Consider the following 15,793-nt stretch of genomic DNA (forward strand, 5'->3'; position numbering starts at 1 on the left):
AATCCCTCCACTGGCTCCCATTTGCTGCAAAGATCAAGTTCAAGACCTACTGCATCATCCACAAGGCTTTCTGGGGCCTGGGACCCTGCTACATCCAACTCTCCCTCCCTAACTACCTCCCTGCTAGAACTCTTTGGTCGTCTAGCTCTAGCTCTCTGCACATCAGACGCTTTAGCTAGCGGAGAGTGGGAGGTAGATCTCTCTCCTCTGCAGGCGCCTCCCTCTGGAATGGCCTCCATTCCCCTCTCAGACTTGAACCGGATCTCCTTAAGTTCCGGAAGCTTCTCAAGACCTTCCTTTTTTCTTCTTATTTCTCCCTCCTCCTCCTCTGCTAATGCCCCTGTCTTCCTCTTGACTGGCTGCCTAGTTCCTTCAGTATTACAGAGCACCAGGCCCCCCTAGTCCAGTCTACACCAGCACTTGAATCACTTTTATCAGCAATGGGAACTTAGATAAACTCATTTTATGTTGCCTTCCCAGTGCAACCAGCATAAAATCGGCACTTTTCACCTCTCTTAATTTGTTCTTGGATGACACCTTGTTGTTGTAATACACCTTACACTTATCATGGGCCGATTTAATATTATTGACCACAAAACCTTCACTGACAGTCCTTAACTTCATTCTACTTGTTAACCATGACAGTGATAATGTGGAATTGGGTTCTCTGCCACTCTAACTTAAACGGGGAAACTTCTGTTGTGCTATGTACATCAATGCCCACATCTACTCATGGTCCTTTGGGTACTGGAAGCGGACACAAAGGTATATTATTAACACTTTATTTTCACATGGTCAACATTCTCTTACCATTCTCTCAGTTTGGAAATCCAATGTGGGCCACTAAAATCTATTCCTCACCTTCCTCTTGGTGATTGTAATGCCGGGATGCCCTAAATGAGCTAGAAGTATGATATTTTCTATCAACGCTTGCAAAGGAACAATTTTATAAACTCTCAATACCCTGTTCCCTACTCTCTCACAAGTTATTTCTTTCTGGGACACTGCTAATATACCACAGTGTCTTGTGTTGGATGGCATAAGTTAATCAATGAGCTCATTCTTACCTTGTAAAAGCAGCTCAAGTGTCACTGTAGGTATCTGCGTTAATGCATCGTTTGAGGTGTCCACTTCCCCAACATACGTCATCTGGTCACACTTCTGAAACATTTAGGCCACAAGAGGAGTGTAGAGGGTGTTGGCTGCTCCCTGTAGAGGTCTCAATGTCCAACCTTGTGCCATGGACTAATTGCCTCACTGGAGTGTTGGGTGTGGGAGTTCTGGTGCTGAGACAGAGGTGATGCGGATATGTTGTCATTTGAGGGCAGGAGACATGATGTTGGAGTCATATAGTTACATCGGTGGCATGTTCCTCTTGCCGTGTGAATCTTCCTGACCTTTCTAAGGCACCTCCGGTAACTGCATGTTACTTCCCCTGAAAATAAATATATATGTGATGCTGTCCCAGTCATGGCGTAACCGTGTAATCAGTGGCTGGTTCGTGGGGGACCTAGGAGCAAAGTTTCTCTGGGGTGAGAGGGTCAGCCCCCTGCACCTTCTCTGCAGGACAGATATCCCCTCACACTGTTTGTCCTTCTATCTGGCTCTTCTGACATGACATGGCACTGCAGCACCTCCTGGCAATGCACTCTGTAACTAGGCATGCTGGCCAATGCTTTTGCAGGGGATGGCATGTGCCTGTGGCTTCTCCTGTGATATGCTACTCATATGCATGCTTTCTACTCCTGCTGGTATGATGCTGACACTTGGGTGGGTTTTTTATTTGACATTGGGCTTCATTATGACTCTGCCAGTGCGGAAACAACGGTGGCGGTAAATCCGCCACTACTGTTGTTTCCGGACCGGCTGATTCCGACTTCTGCAGGCGGGAGGTGTCACTCCCGCCAGGTCTGACCTGGCGAGAGTAACGCCACCCGCCTGCAGGCGGAAATGGAAACACCGGCTCCGTCATAGACGGAAGCAGGGTTTCCATTGTCCCCATCCCCATGGAGTCCTATAGGATTTACCATGAAGTGCCATTTAACAAAGTATATCACTGAGCTAGGAAGAAATGTTGTTTTAATGGTGAGACAACCATGTCAGATGTCAGAGAAGAAGCTAGCAGGGTCTATGCAGAGGAGCAATAGGGTACAAATTGATAATGGATAAGAGGAGGTACGGGAAAGTTCATAGAGGACTCTGAAGAATTCTTTGGAGTTTTCAGATGCCTCAAGGATGCAGATGGCACAATAGGTATATTTGGAGGGACTAATTACCTTTTTGTAGGCTTGAGGGTGGGGATCAAGGATTTTGGCCTGGGAGGAGCATGAAAAGGAAACCTGCTATGTATATGAACGAATGCAGTCTGAGCAGAAATAAGTAATTCACTTCTGTACTCTTATTCCTTCCTTCCTCTCACTGTACCTTTATCATAAATTAAGACTCAAAGTCTTTTCAAACAGCCATAAAGATTGCACTGACCTGATATGATGCGTGTGGCAGGAGAGAAGCCCCCCAAGAACCCTTGATTCCCCCGTAGTCCCTACAGTGGAACAACCAGTGGGAAAACAAAGATTCCAGGAAATCCTTCTGGGGAAAAAAACCCTGGCATGCACGTCGCTGAGCGGGTCTTGTACATTCGGGTAGTTCGAAAGAACCGTCACACAAAAACAGGCAGAAGAATCAGTTGTTGCAGTTGCTGTGCTAGTGGAAAGTAAGAAGGATAGGTAAGAATGTGTTCTAAGGATGATTGTTGGCTTTGGGTATTTGGTGAAGGGAAAGGAAATGAATGTACCAGGAAGATTTTCTGACGACAGGGACTCACAGACTGAAATCCGGAACTGTCCAGAAGAGCTGATGTTTGAGTTGTAATACTATAGGAAAATGTGGAGAGCATGTGAAAAGGTTGAGGTTGGAATGGCTCTGGGAAATGCAGGAATGGCGAAAGTCTACTTACCATGGTGAATAGCAGTCTGTCAAAAGGTACGGGTTGATCATGTTGAGGAAAGTAGAGAATCACGTCTTCCTGTTGATGCTAAATATTGAAGGATGTGTCAGAGTAAATCAGGAAGAGGATTAGTCTCGAGTGAGAGGTTTTAGAAGGAAGCGTGTATAGTCACAAAGCGTCTAAACTTTGGAGAGTAGCGACGCACCAGTGTCCTGTCTGCTGTCGCATGTATGCGCTGTTGAAATCAGATGGGGCGGGAGCAGGATGGAGATCGGAGAGTAACCGGAGACTAGACTCTTGCATGGAACACTGGGCGCCATCTTGGTGGGAATCTGGAGGATAGGGCTAATCAGCATTGCTCATGTTGCTAGATCTCTCAGCAGTATTTTATTTGATCAACTATAAGGGAGTGTGTCTGAGTGTCCGGTGTGGCAGCACAGACTGTCAGATTGCAGCAAGATTTGGATTGTGTCCCAAGTTACGGGAATTTGCTACTCGCGAACTACGAACTACGACGAGTCTACGAGGAGTCTGCCTTCAGCTAGCAGGACAAGGAGTCTGCCTTCGCTTTCCGCCATCACTGACGCTCCACCTCCCTACGCCCGCCTGCTTTCAAAAACCGGAAGCTAAGCGGAGCGTAGCGGAGTGTGTCTGAGTGTCCGTCGTGGCCGCACAGACTGTCAGATTGCAGCGAGATTTGGATTGTGTCCCAAGTTATGGGAATTTGCTACTCGCGAACTATGAACTACGACGAGTCTACGAGGAGTCTGCCTTCAGCTAGCAGGACAAGGAGTCTGCCTTTGCTTTCCGCCATCACTGACACTCGACCTTCCTATGCCCGCCTGCTTTAAAAAACCGGAAGCTAAGCGTAGCGTAGCAGAGTGTGTCTGAGTGTCCGCTGTCAGGCGGTGGGCGGAGTGCCAGACACTACTGTTGTCAAAATTGCATTAGAAGAAAATAGAAGGTAAGACTTACTCGCTAGATTCAACTTGACTAACAAAAGTTGCACAAAGAAATGATGTTTTTAAGGAGAGAACAAGAACAAGAACAGGACAGAGGGGAGGAGGGCCCAGAAGGGGACACAGATTTAACCTGCTCTACGCCTTCCTGGGCAGCGGAGGCAGAGTTACAGGCGGCGGACCAGGATCCACAAGCCAACCAAAGTCTGTGCCCTTTTAACATACAAGTAAAAATTGGAGCAAGTACAGCTCAATACATCGATAATCGGTTGGAGGCACAGAATAGAGGGGAAATACCCAGACTTACGGAGCCAGCCATGGACGAAACAGAAATAGTAGCTGGCAACCTACAGACAGACATACAGCACTTGTCAAAACAGGCACAGCAAACGAATGTACACAAGAAAATGGAAGATCAGATACAAAACCTGGTCAGCTCACCGGATCCAACACTGACGGGCCTCCAACCATTGAGCACTGGGAAAGTCGAAAGGAGGTGAGGACAGGTAACAACGAAAGTCTAGCGACGGAACCAAACACAGCAGAAAAACCGACCCCTTTAATAAACAGGGAGCCTTACAAACTGAACGCCCTGAAAAGGAAAAACACCAACTCCATGACAGAGGACTAAGGGCTGCTGAAGGAGCCGATAAAGACACAAGGTCGCGAAGGGGCAAAACTGAGGATTCAGACTAGCCCCTCAGCTAGATACACAGTTAAAAGGACTAAATACCCAAAGAACCAAAAGGAAAGAGCAGTCAGTACTGTCACATGGAGACCCTTCACGGCAGGGCTAGTGCCAGCAAACTTAGTCACTGGGGTCCCTACGACCCCAAACACAATATATGGAGGAAAATCATCATCTTCAATTAAAGCTCGGCCAACATCAAGTTTCACTTTTGGCTGTGGAAGTCCGGGCAGTTCCCTCCAAACAAAAAGAACAACTGGAGTTGAAATATCAGACGCAGTATTGTTGGAGACGTCAATGGACATAGGGAACACCATAAGAGGAAAGATCACAGTAACTGCACAACAAGTGGAGAGGAACGAATGGAAAAGTTGTTAACCATGACCAAATGACGCAGACCACCCCTTCTAACCAAGTGGAAAACAAGTATCCGGTGAAACCGGGTCGAACAGAGGAAGAAAATGTCCTAATGGTTACGACATTGTCAGGAATTCTAGCCCATTTCATGAAATTGTACGAGGACATTGCGGATACCCTAAGAGATCACTCTACAATACTTGCAATGGTTCATACCAAAACAATATTTGTGGAATGGTTCATCTCAGCAATCCAGAATAACGTGGACAACAGTACAGCAAACGTTACCCAACTATTGCATGACATAATTGAACCCATATTAAAAGACAGAAAATTAGGGAGGTCAAACCCGAGAGGAAAAGACTCCACAAGTAAAGAACCTGGCACGGTGACTGTACAAGGAGTAACTGCAGTAACAGAAAACCCAAATAACACAGGAACAAATGAGCAAGAAAATAAAGGAGGGAGCCCGCCAGTACTATTGGCAAGACAGCATGAAAATAGAGAAATACAAAGTGAGACGGCAACGAGAACGCTAGCTGTGCATAGTGAAGAACCGGTGGAGGCAAAACAAAGTGAAGATAGAATCCCAGTAACCGAGGAAATCACCTGCAAGGGACTAGTGAGAAAAGATCCAAAGAGCCAACCCAACGTCTCAGGATCAGTAAAAGAGTCAGTGAAGTCATCCGAGATCGTGGCTAGAGAAAGATCTGTAAATGGAACCGCCTGCGAAGGCCAAAACAACATGAGACAGACGCAGGAGGAAACAACTGGTCAAATAACAACAACAGGTATAGAGGATCCTAACAACATGGATAAGTGCCGGGAGAAAGAAAAGAAGAACGGGAACGTCTGTGAGATTTTCAAAAAAAGAGATATAAATACAGGAGACAAAAAACAGGAAAGCCAAACAAAATTGAAGAAAAATAGGACAGCAGAAAGTAAATCAGGTGGGCACCAAAAGAACAGTGTCACAACCAAAAAACAAAAAAACCAACCGCCATCAAAAACACCAAGCAGCAGTAAATGTCGAGCATTCATCAAAAACTTGACAACACCAAAAGAACAACCGAGCATAATAGATCAGTTAATAAACAACAAGAAAAAGGTCAGATTAGAACAGAAAACTGAAGAACTGGTGATCCCAGAAACTGGAGATGATGAATGCTCCGAAGACGATCTTATGGACCTCTCGACATACACGGTATCAGATGATGAAGAGAATCAGGGAACAAGAGCCCACGTAGAAGCAAATACAGAGGCTGACGAGTCCATGAGAGAGGAGAACACAGACTATAGTGAGAGTGACACTTCAACAACAATGGTAACATTGACCGAAAAGGAGAAACGAAGAGAAAGTGGAAGAACAACGAACACTTATACACAAAAAGAACAATTGAGAAAAACTATGGATAAAAGAGACAGGGTTCAGAAGAGTGAACATCGAGTGCAAGGAAGGAACTCGGGGTCGCTTGAAAACCTAAAGATTGGAAATCGCTGGGATAGAGAAAGGAGAAACAGTAACAAACGACCTGAGATGGAGGACAGAAGAGAACAGTTGAATACAAAAGAGGTGGAAAAAGAACTTCAACACCGACCAGCACATAAAACAAGGGACGTCGACACCTACAAGCAACCAGGGCTTGTCCTGGAACGTATCCTCCACTACGAGGACGGGCTAATTCTCAATAGAACCAACGTAATAAGACTTTTACATCATATCCCGGCACTAAGATTAATCACCACGGATGACTTAGCGATTGTGGAGTTCGTCGACGAAGACCGCGCCGACAAGGTAATCTTGCACACAAGTTCAAACCTGGTGAGACAATTGCTCTTGGAAGAAGCTCCTCAGTTGAGACCAATGGGTTTTGACCTGCAAGAAAGTGACAAAATTCTAAAAACGCAAGAGAGAGTAAAGAAACATTCAGTGAGGCAGATTAACAAAAAAGACAAAGACTTCAGCAGCTTCAGGACAAATTGTGTAACATCAGAGAAAAGTGGCAACCAGAGTACACGAAGTTCAAACAACCGAACTAAAAAACAAGGAGAAGAAAATGAAACAGCAAGGTGGAAATGGTTGAAAAACCTGATTGACGACAAAATGAACACTCAATAACATAAAACTGTAAAAAGTGTTGGTTTGTGGAGCCTTGGAAGCTGGAACACAAGAGGCTCCAACCACCTTTTTACTAACAGTGTGCTTCAAAAAGAGAACTTTAAAGTGTTGTGCCTACAGGAAACATGGCTGTTGCAACCACCTACACTAGAAGGATACGTGGTACTACTAAATCCAGCCGTAAAAGGCTTAAGAAGAAGACCTACTAGTCTACTAGTAGAAGGTCTACTAGTAGCCATTAAGAACGACCTGAACTGGCAAGTGCTGGAGGTGGTAAACCCAAACCCATTTATCCAGATGGTAGTGATACAGCCAGATAAAGAAGTCAAGAGAGTACTAATACTGATCAATATATACTGGAATCCAGCCAACACTCTAAATGAAAATTTTCCGGATGAAATAGCAGAACTAATAGATGAACAGAGAGAGAAGTGGATTGATATATCCTACATATTAGTTGGTGATCTAAACTGCACCTGTTTGAACAAGGAAAATCAACCAGAGCACAATACATTAACAGCAACAGTGAAGGAAAAAAGAGGAACAAGGTGGAATTGTATGTTGCAATCAAGAGACTGCGTCATACTAAACGGAAAGGTGAAAGGCGATCTCCCAGCGAAACCAACTTGGAAGGGGGTACAATCAACAGAGATCCTGGATTACATTTGTATTTCAAGCAACATGTCAGACAACATCCAGACCTTGGAAGTAATAAAAACAACAGAAAGTGACCATAACTTAATGAAACTGACATGCAAAAACATCAGCAACAACAAGATCAGCACTTACAACCAGGACTTAGTCACAGACCAAAGAGGAACGAAACTAAAGATCAGACCGGAGAAAATTAAAGAACTAAACCATAAACTAAAACATATGATCTTGATGCTCGAAAACGAACAAGATCCACAAAGGATTGACTACACACCACTCTTTAGAGCCTTTGTTATAGAAAGAAAGCCTGGAAGCAACCATCTAACTAGGAACCACCAACATCAGTACGATAGTAGAATACGAGAAAAGAAAAAAGAATTAAGGAGAAACATCAGACGATTAAAGAAGATCAAATTCAACAACCCTAGTAAAGAGATAAATAAACTAAAACAGAGGTACCGAAACTGGCTCCACTTACACAAGAAGACAATGCTAAACCAGGACGCAGAAAGAATGTTAGAAAAAATAAGAACTAAAAATACCGCAGAAATGTGGACAATTATCAACGATGTGGAGAAGCCTCAAGAGATAAGCCAAATGAATCCAATAAGCGCCACAACATGGTGTGAATATTATACACAGCTGCAAGGGGAAGTCTACACTGAACCCAAGAGGAAATCATCGACAAATAAAAAAGAGGCAATAGACATTAGCATTGAGGCAATTGAAAACATCTTAAAGAAACTAAAAGATTCAAGAGCCCCAGGCCCGACGGGCTGACAAACGTAACATTAAAAAGCAATGTATTTGAGTGGGCAAAGTTTCCACCTCACTTGTTCAAATACATATTACAAACGGAAAAAATTCCGGACTCCTGGAGGAAAGCGGTAGTGGTGCCGATATTTAAAAAGGGTCTCAGAACATCAGCAGACAATTATAGACCGATTGCACTACTGGACGTTGTGGGGAAGGTCTTTGCGTCTACACTACTGAAAGCTTTGGACACCTGGACAAAGCAAAGTGGACTACGTGATCCCTGGCAGTCGGGTTTCGTGAGAGGGAGAGGCACAGCCCTTAACATCTTCCTGATTAACCTAATGAAAGCAAGAACACAAAGGAATACAAATCAAGAAATCTACATAGCTTTTGTCGATTTGTCAAAAACCTTTGACACAATAAAAAGAAATAAGCTGTGGGAGGAATTGGAGAGTTGGGAATGTCCGCAGACACTGGTGGAGAACATCAAAGATCTGTATACAGATACAAGCATCAGAGTCAGGCTGGACAAAGCAGGAACGCTAACAGACCAAATTTCGATAAGAACGGGCCTAAAACAAGGATGCCCGCTGGCCCCAGAACTTTACAACTTGTTCACGTCAGACATTGACGAGTCCTTTGAGTTTACTCGCTGCTTTCCACCTAAGATCGCAGGGACTCCTATAGGGGGACTGCTATACGCAGACGATATTGTCCTGATGGACCACACTCAAATTGGTTTGCAAAGACAGCTTACAACATTACAATCGTATGTGGATGCAAACGACCTCGCAATAAATCCAGAAAAATCCAGGATTCTAAAGCTACATCCAGGAGGCAGAAAAAACAGACCTAAAAAATCAATCTGGTCACTGAAAAACAAAAAAATCTTAGAAGTGGAGGCGTTCACATACTTGGGAGCATGCATTGATAACACGAAAAACAACGTGCCAAGAATAGAGGGGCTAAAAAGGAAAGTAAACAACTTATCCGCTCAAGGGAAAATACTGCTCAAAAGATACTGCAGATTTACCTTAACACCACTGGTAACCTTTTACAGGATGAAAGTTGTGCTGATACTAATATATGGTGCCGAATCACCAATACCCTTATCGCCTCAAACATGGTCAACTTTGGAGAGCCTGTTTTGGCGGAAAGTATTACAATCGCCCAAATCGGTTCCAATACAGCAAATAAGAAGAGAGTTGGCTTTAACCTCACTTAAAACCATAGCGGTATGGAAAATGTTAAGCTTCTACCGAAAATGTCTAGAGGAAAACACAACTGGAGGATTCAGTGTGCTGAACAAAGCCTTAAAAGAACAATCCGACGCAATCTTAACAGAGTGGCAAAAGATGTGTCGAGTGACCCTAGTGAACCTTAACGAGTCAGAGGACGATCTATGGATCAATCCAGACAAAAACCAAAAAAAAACTATTCATGGCAGACTGGATAGAAACCCAGGAAAACAATTGCAAATACAAAGGCTACGAAGACTTCTGGGCACAACCACGAAAACTGAACCAGATCCCGAGTTATCTGACCTTATTCCCGAACTGGTACTTCTGAGACCTTTTTCTGAGATTCAGACTGAACATCTTACCGACGGGAGAAATATTGCAAAGGAAAAAAAGGTTGGACAGACACGAAAGCTGCAGAATGTGCAGGATAAAAGGAGAGAAAGAATCTCTGAAACGTATTACACTATACTGCGGCGGATTAAGGGAAGACCGTGAGCAGTGCTTGGGGGAAGTCCTGAGAAGCTTCATGACAAGGAGCGCTGAAGAGTGGTGGAGGACTCTAGTGGAAGGAGAAACAATGAAGACGAACATAGCGCTCTTAAGACTAGTGATTTTAATACTTAAGAAATTGGAGGGGCTCAAAAGCGCGACGAAGCTCGAAAAACATTAACAGGCCCAGAAACATCAGACTAAGCCCCGCGAGTCGGACAATGCGAATCAAACTGTTGATAAAAAATGGAAAACTGGACATGATCAGGTTAAAGGTTTCAAACAGGGAAACCATACAATCTGTGTAAATAAATAAAAAATATTAAAAAAATATATAAGATACTGATGGATAGGTTGTGCTCATCAGTTAACTTTTCACCTGGAGCCACCAGTTGGGTCTATTCTTTTCTATCTGAGCATATTTCCACACCTCCACACCTTGATTCACGTGAGGCTCTTCAACTTAAACTGAATATTGATTCATCACATTCATTAAGTATAATATTTCTATATAGGCCGCCTCGAAGTACCCCTCTCTTTGAGGAACAACTGCTGGCCTTTATAGGAGGGTCGTGTAAAATGAATTCTGCAGTTACCATTCTTGGAGATTTTAATTATGGGCCAATAATCTGCAGGATCTGGAAGTGCAATCTCTATTGCAAACATTATCATCTCCTGGTTTTTCACAACTTGTAGACAATCTGGCACTAACTCTACAGAACGTAGAAACATGTCCCTGGTCTGACCATTTCTTGGTGCATTTTAATCTGTCACTAAAACTTGACAACATGCTGAGAGAAACAATGCCACTTAAGGAAATGCGTAATTCAAAGAATATTACATCTGAAGCTTTTAAATCAACTGCATAATCTACAGCCTTGGTACCTGAAAAGTACTGTCCCATCACAAATGTGCCATTTATACTTAAAATTCTTGAGAAAATAGCTTAAACAGAACTTGATGCATTTGTCGAGACAAATAGCATCTTGGCAAACGAACAGTACGACTTCCGTACTAACTATGGAACCGAGACGGCAATGTTGGATTTGAAAATCAACATAACAGAAATTATAGAAGAAGGGAGCTCTGCACTATTGCTTCTGTTGGACCCGTCTTCTGCTTTCAAACTGGTCGACCACGACCTACTAGCAGATAGACTTAAAAAAATAGGTCTATGGTCCCAGAAGCAGTATCTTGGTTAAAATCCTTCCTGGGCCCTAGAACTGTGCGCGTTGCTAAAGGAACCTCACAGTCCCAGAAGGTTCCTGTCACCTCTGGTGTCCACCAGGGAACGTGTTTGTCTCAGCTGCTATTTAATATATATATTAAATGGCTGCGCGATCTCCTTATATCTATGGGGGTGCAATTTGCCAGCTATGCCGATGATACCCAGATCGCTTTAAAACTATCTCGGATCTACGAGGAGGACCTGGCTATTGTCAATGAGATATTTGGGCCAATCCAGAAATGGATGGCCCTAAATTCCTTAGCTCTCAATGACAAAAAGACAGAGCTTCTTATTGTTAACACACCTCATAGAATGAAGAACTTATATATATACGATACAAAGCTTTTGTGATAAATGGTAACACTATCCCTGTATTGGACCACGTTAAAACCTTGTTTTTTGATCCCCATCTTTCTTTTTAGAAGCATGTATCCTATCTTAAATCATTGTGTGCTTATTTTATACATCTTCTGGGGCAAATTCGTCCCTTCTTGTCAGAACACAATAGAGCTTTAATTGCAGTAGCTATAGTTAACACCAAGTTAGACTACTGCAATAGCCTCTTTGTGGCAACAGCCAAAGGCAATATTAGGAGACTTCAGGTAATACAGAATGGCGTGGTTCGAGCTGTCTGTGGGCTAAGTCGTCAAACTCATATTACGGAATACCGGAGGAAACTACACTGGCTTTCCATAGAGCAACAACTTAATTTTAAAGGGTCGGTTATTGTTTTCGAATGCCTTTTGGGTGATGCACCGGATTACCTTAAATCAAGAATATAAAAAGCTACATCAAAGCGGATTCTGCAATCGAATAACGACACTGCAGCAGTTCAGGAAATGTCTTAAAACACTAAGTTTTGATGTTTAATTTCAATGATAATGACAATTGGCAAACTCCCTGACATTCCGGAAATGACTTTGTCAGTCACTATGTATAGAGATTGTTCTTAGTACCCTATTACCTTTGCTTGTTTATGTTTGTTGTTGTCTGTTTTGGAAGTGCCCTGAGATCTCTGGGTTAGTGTTGCGCTATATAAGAATTTATTTAGTTAGTACTACCAGATTTGTTTCTGAATCCGCTACAGCCACTCCCGTAAATCTTGAATGAGGTGTGAAGCAGGGATCCTGCCTGTCCCCTACTATTTATAATGTTTTCACTAAACCTCTCTTTGACATTCTGGGTGGTCTTGGTGTCTTTTACACTACTATGATGATGACACCCAGATACTGCTGCAATTATCAGGGGATTATTAGATAAATGCCACAAACATTAATAAGATCTATGACATCATCCAGAGTTGGATGGCTTGTAATAGATTGGTGCTTAATGATTCTGAAAGTGAACTCTTGATTGTTGGCATATATCACAGACTAGGCAGGCTCCCCCAGAATACAAGGAGTTTCCTATTGCTGACTGTACCATTCCAGTGCAGCATAAGTTAAGGCCCTAGGGGTCTATCTCGATGCTACTCTAAACATGAAAGCACAACCCAATTATGTGGTTTCTACAACGTCATATTATTTGAAGCTGCTTTGTCGTATGCCCCCCTTTCTATCCAAAGAGAACTGTGCCCATTTGGCATGAGCCATTGTTGGGGCAAAAACGGATTATTGCAGTAGTCTTTTACATGGCTCTTCTCAGGGTGACATAACCAAACTTTAGACGTTACAGAAGAGTGCTGTCAGGATTGTCAACCAATTTAAGCGCAGCGATCACATCAGTGAGGCTCTTTCTGCTCTTGATTGACTTCCAGTAAGGGAGCGTCTTTCCTTTCAGGTCATCACTATCAGCCACAAGTGTTTGTACAGGAGTTCTCCTGTGTACTTGAAAGCTAGATTCATTCCTAAACCCACTCCCGCATATGGGGATCTAATAACTCCAATATGCTGGTTAATCCACATGTTAAGCTTGCTAGACCTCAGAGTTTGACCTTTGATTCCATAGTTCTTCGTCTCTGGAACAGCCTACCGCCAGACCTTGTTGCCAAACTTTAAAATGGACCTGAAGACTTATTTCTTGACCTAAATTTGGTCTTCTGACTAGTGAGAAATCTGATGTAAAACTGACCTAGTCTTTCTAAATGGCTAAAGGGATCTTTTATACCTTTATGTTTTCTGTTATGGTGTTTGTTGTCTTTGTCCTTTGTGTGTGCTTCTTTGCCTACGGGCCACTGGCGTGTTATAAATATTAAATAAGTAAAATAAATGCAGTCACCATGTAAAACAACAGCTGGACACTTGACAACCACGTGTACACAACTCATGTTCACATGCAAGCCAGATAATGGTGTGTGTTAGGCGTATGCTGTCAAGGTCTCTACTCACCCTGCGGGTCATAGAATTACGACCCAGCAAAGCCGTTCTTCCCATCAGCACCCTAGCCCTTGTCGAGCATCTCCAGACAGAAATCACAATATTTCCTCGAACACCCTAACTGGAAGATGATGAGGAGAGCCATCAGGTTTTTTAACTGCTGCCGGGAGCTCAGATGACCATACCTTAGCCCCACATTCCAGGAATTGAACTGGGAGAATGGCTCAGGGGCAACGGCTGGCTTTGACAACAGGATGATGAGTTGCAACTTGGGTTTGATATCCAATCAAGTCCTTACTAGTTGAAGGAGTTGGGCTGAAAGCGCTATATAAATCACTGGTTCTATGTTGTTTCATCTGCAGTTTTTTTTCGATTCGTTTTTTGCTGAAACTTAGGTTACCGAAATGACTCATTGATTTTTTGTATTTACTCCCTATTCCCCATCACCTACTTCTTATATCCCCTAACCCCCTACCCTATATTTTTCAATTCGTTTTTCGCTGAAACATTTTCGGCAAAAACCTCATTGAAAAATACACTGGCGATGAAACAACTGTATACCGATGGCGATATGCAAACCCCACATAACATACTACGTGGGCATCAAATCTGTCACAAAGGTGGGGCCTGGGTGCAGGAGAGGTCCAGTTGCTAGTGCTATAGTTTCTTCCTTTGGTGGAAAGGACATCCTGGGTGGATGAAGGCAAGGAGTCTGAGGGTGCATGAAAAAGTCTCATTGCAGATTCCAGAGGCATCGGAAATTTGTGTTGGGATATCTCCCTATTTCGCCCTAGCCTCAGAAACATCTGGACACAATTAGGGCAGGGGCCCGGGTTCGGGCAGGGCCGGGTTGCTGGGGACTCAAGCTACCGATGGACAGCCTGACTGTGGAAAAACAATGTCACATTGTTTTCATCCTGTTGAGCGAGAATATGAACTTTGTCCATAACGGTAATGCTCTTTGGTAAATGTACGTGCCATCTGTGCTATGGACGGTCCTGCTATGTATAGATTCTTTTAAATAGGATCCACGAGAACAGCTGGAGTTGGTTTAAGCATTTTTGTTGGATGGGAAATGCAGGGGCGCTTGGACAGAGAGAGGAGGGACAGACCAGACAAATATTTATTTGAAAATAAGTGAATGAAAAAGCTCCACGTGTCACCACGGCAGTGACACGATAATCGGATTCCAAAGGTTCTCAGATGTGAAATTAATCATGGAAAAAGAACCACTACATATACTATAGCACACGCTCCTTACATGCTCTGTGAAAAGATGGCACACACCGAGGTAAGTTGTTTGAAGTTATTTTATTACGTGGGCCTGTGAGGGCATAACAGAGCTGCCACCGTCGTGGAATCTCGCTCCCGAATCTTCCAGGTTCTAGCGCTGGAAGGCTCGGGAGAAAGATCATAACATATCTTGCCCCTCACAGCAACATATAAAACAACAGCCAACAGGGCTGAATGTACTGAACAGCTGATACAACAATATAAACACATTAATGAATGAACAAAAGTCTGGGAGGAAAATCAAACACAAGGTCAATAGTATCTCCTTAACATACCTCGCTATTCACATACGAAATCCCGCATCCACTTGGGTCCACGCCTCACTCTCTTGGACGACAACTCGCTATCACCCAACTCAGCATCCTCTGACACTCCACTACAACCCTTATTAATTTTAGCCATTCTGCCCATTGACCACATCTCCCCTCCATCCACAATGACCACTCCCTTCCTCACTGCAGAGATCCTCTTGGGACTGATACATTTACTTTCGGCACATTTATGGGTGAATCTGGGGTTTGGTATAAGAACACACTCTCCCACTCTCCATTCCAGATCCTTCACACTCTTCTTCCTGTCAAATGTTTCTTTGAACATAACTTGACTTTGTCTTACACAATTCATTATACTTCCACTAGTCCACTATTACTGAATTTGCCAAACCTAGCAACCCCGGGAATAATTTTGTGCCAGGTTCTCTCCCTTTTAACGAAACAAACAATGACACCTTAGTTACAGAATGGGGTG

General features: G+C 43.4%; 2 protein-coding genes across 6 annotated transcripts in view; one reads left to right on the forward strand and one right to left on the reverse strand.

Annotated features, from left to right (window-relative positions):
* The window catches only part of SH2D5 (SH2 domain containing 5), a 518,455-nt gene that overhangs the window by 464,273 nt on the left and 38,389 nt on the right, over positions 1-15,793 (reverse strand). The window lies entirely within an intron of this gene.
* On the forward strand, positions 4,983-7,070 carry LOC138472282 (eukaryotic translation initiation factor 5B-like). The gene has a single exon (XM_069610394.1). It carries the CDS (start codon positions 4,983-4,985, stop codon positions 7,068-7,070), a length of 2,088 nt encoding a protein of 695 aa, XP_069466495.1.

The sequence above is a fragment of the Ambystoma mexicanum genome, chromosome 8 (assembly GCF_040938575.1).
Source record: "Ambystoma mexicanum isolate Mex_15411 chromosome 8, UKY_AmexF1_1, whole genome shotgun sequence".
Lineage (NCBI taxonomy): Eukaryota > Metazoa > Chordata > Amphibia > Caudata > Ambystomatidae > Ambystoma > Ambystoma mexicanum.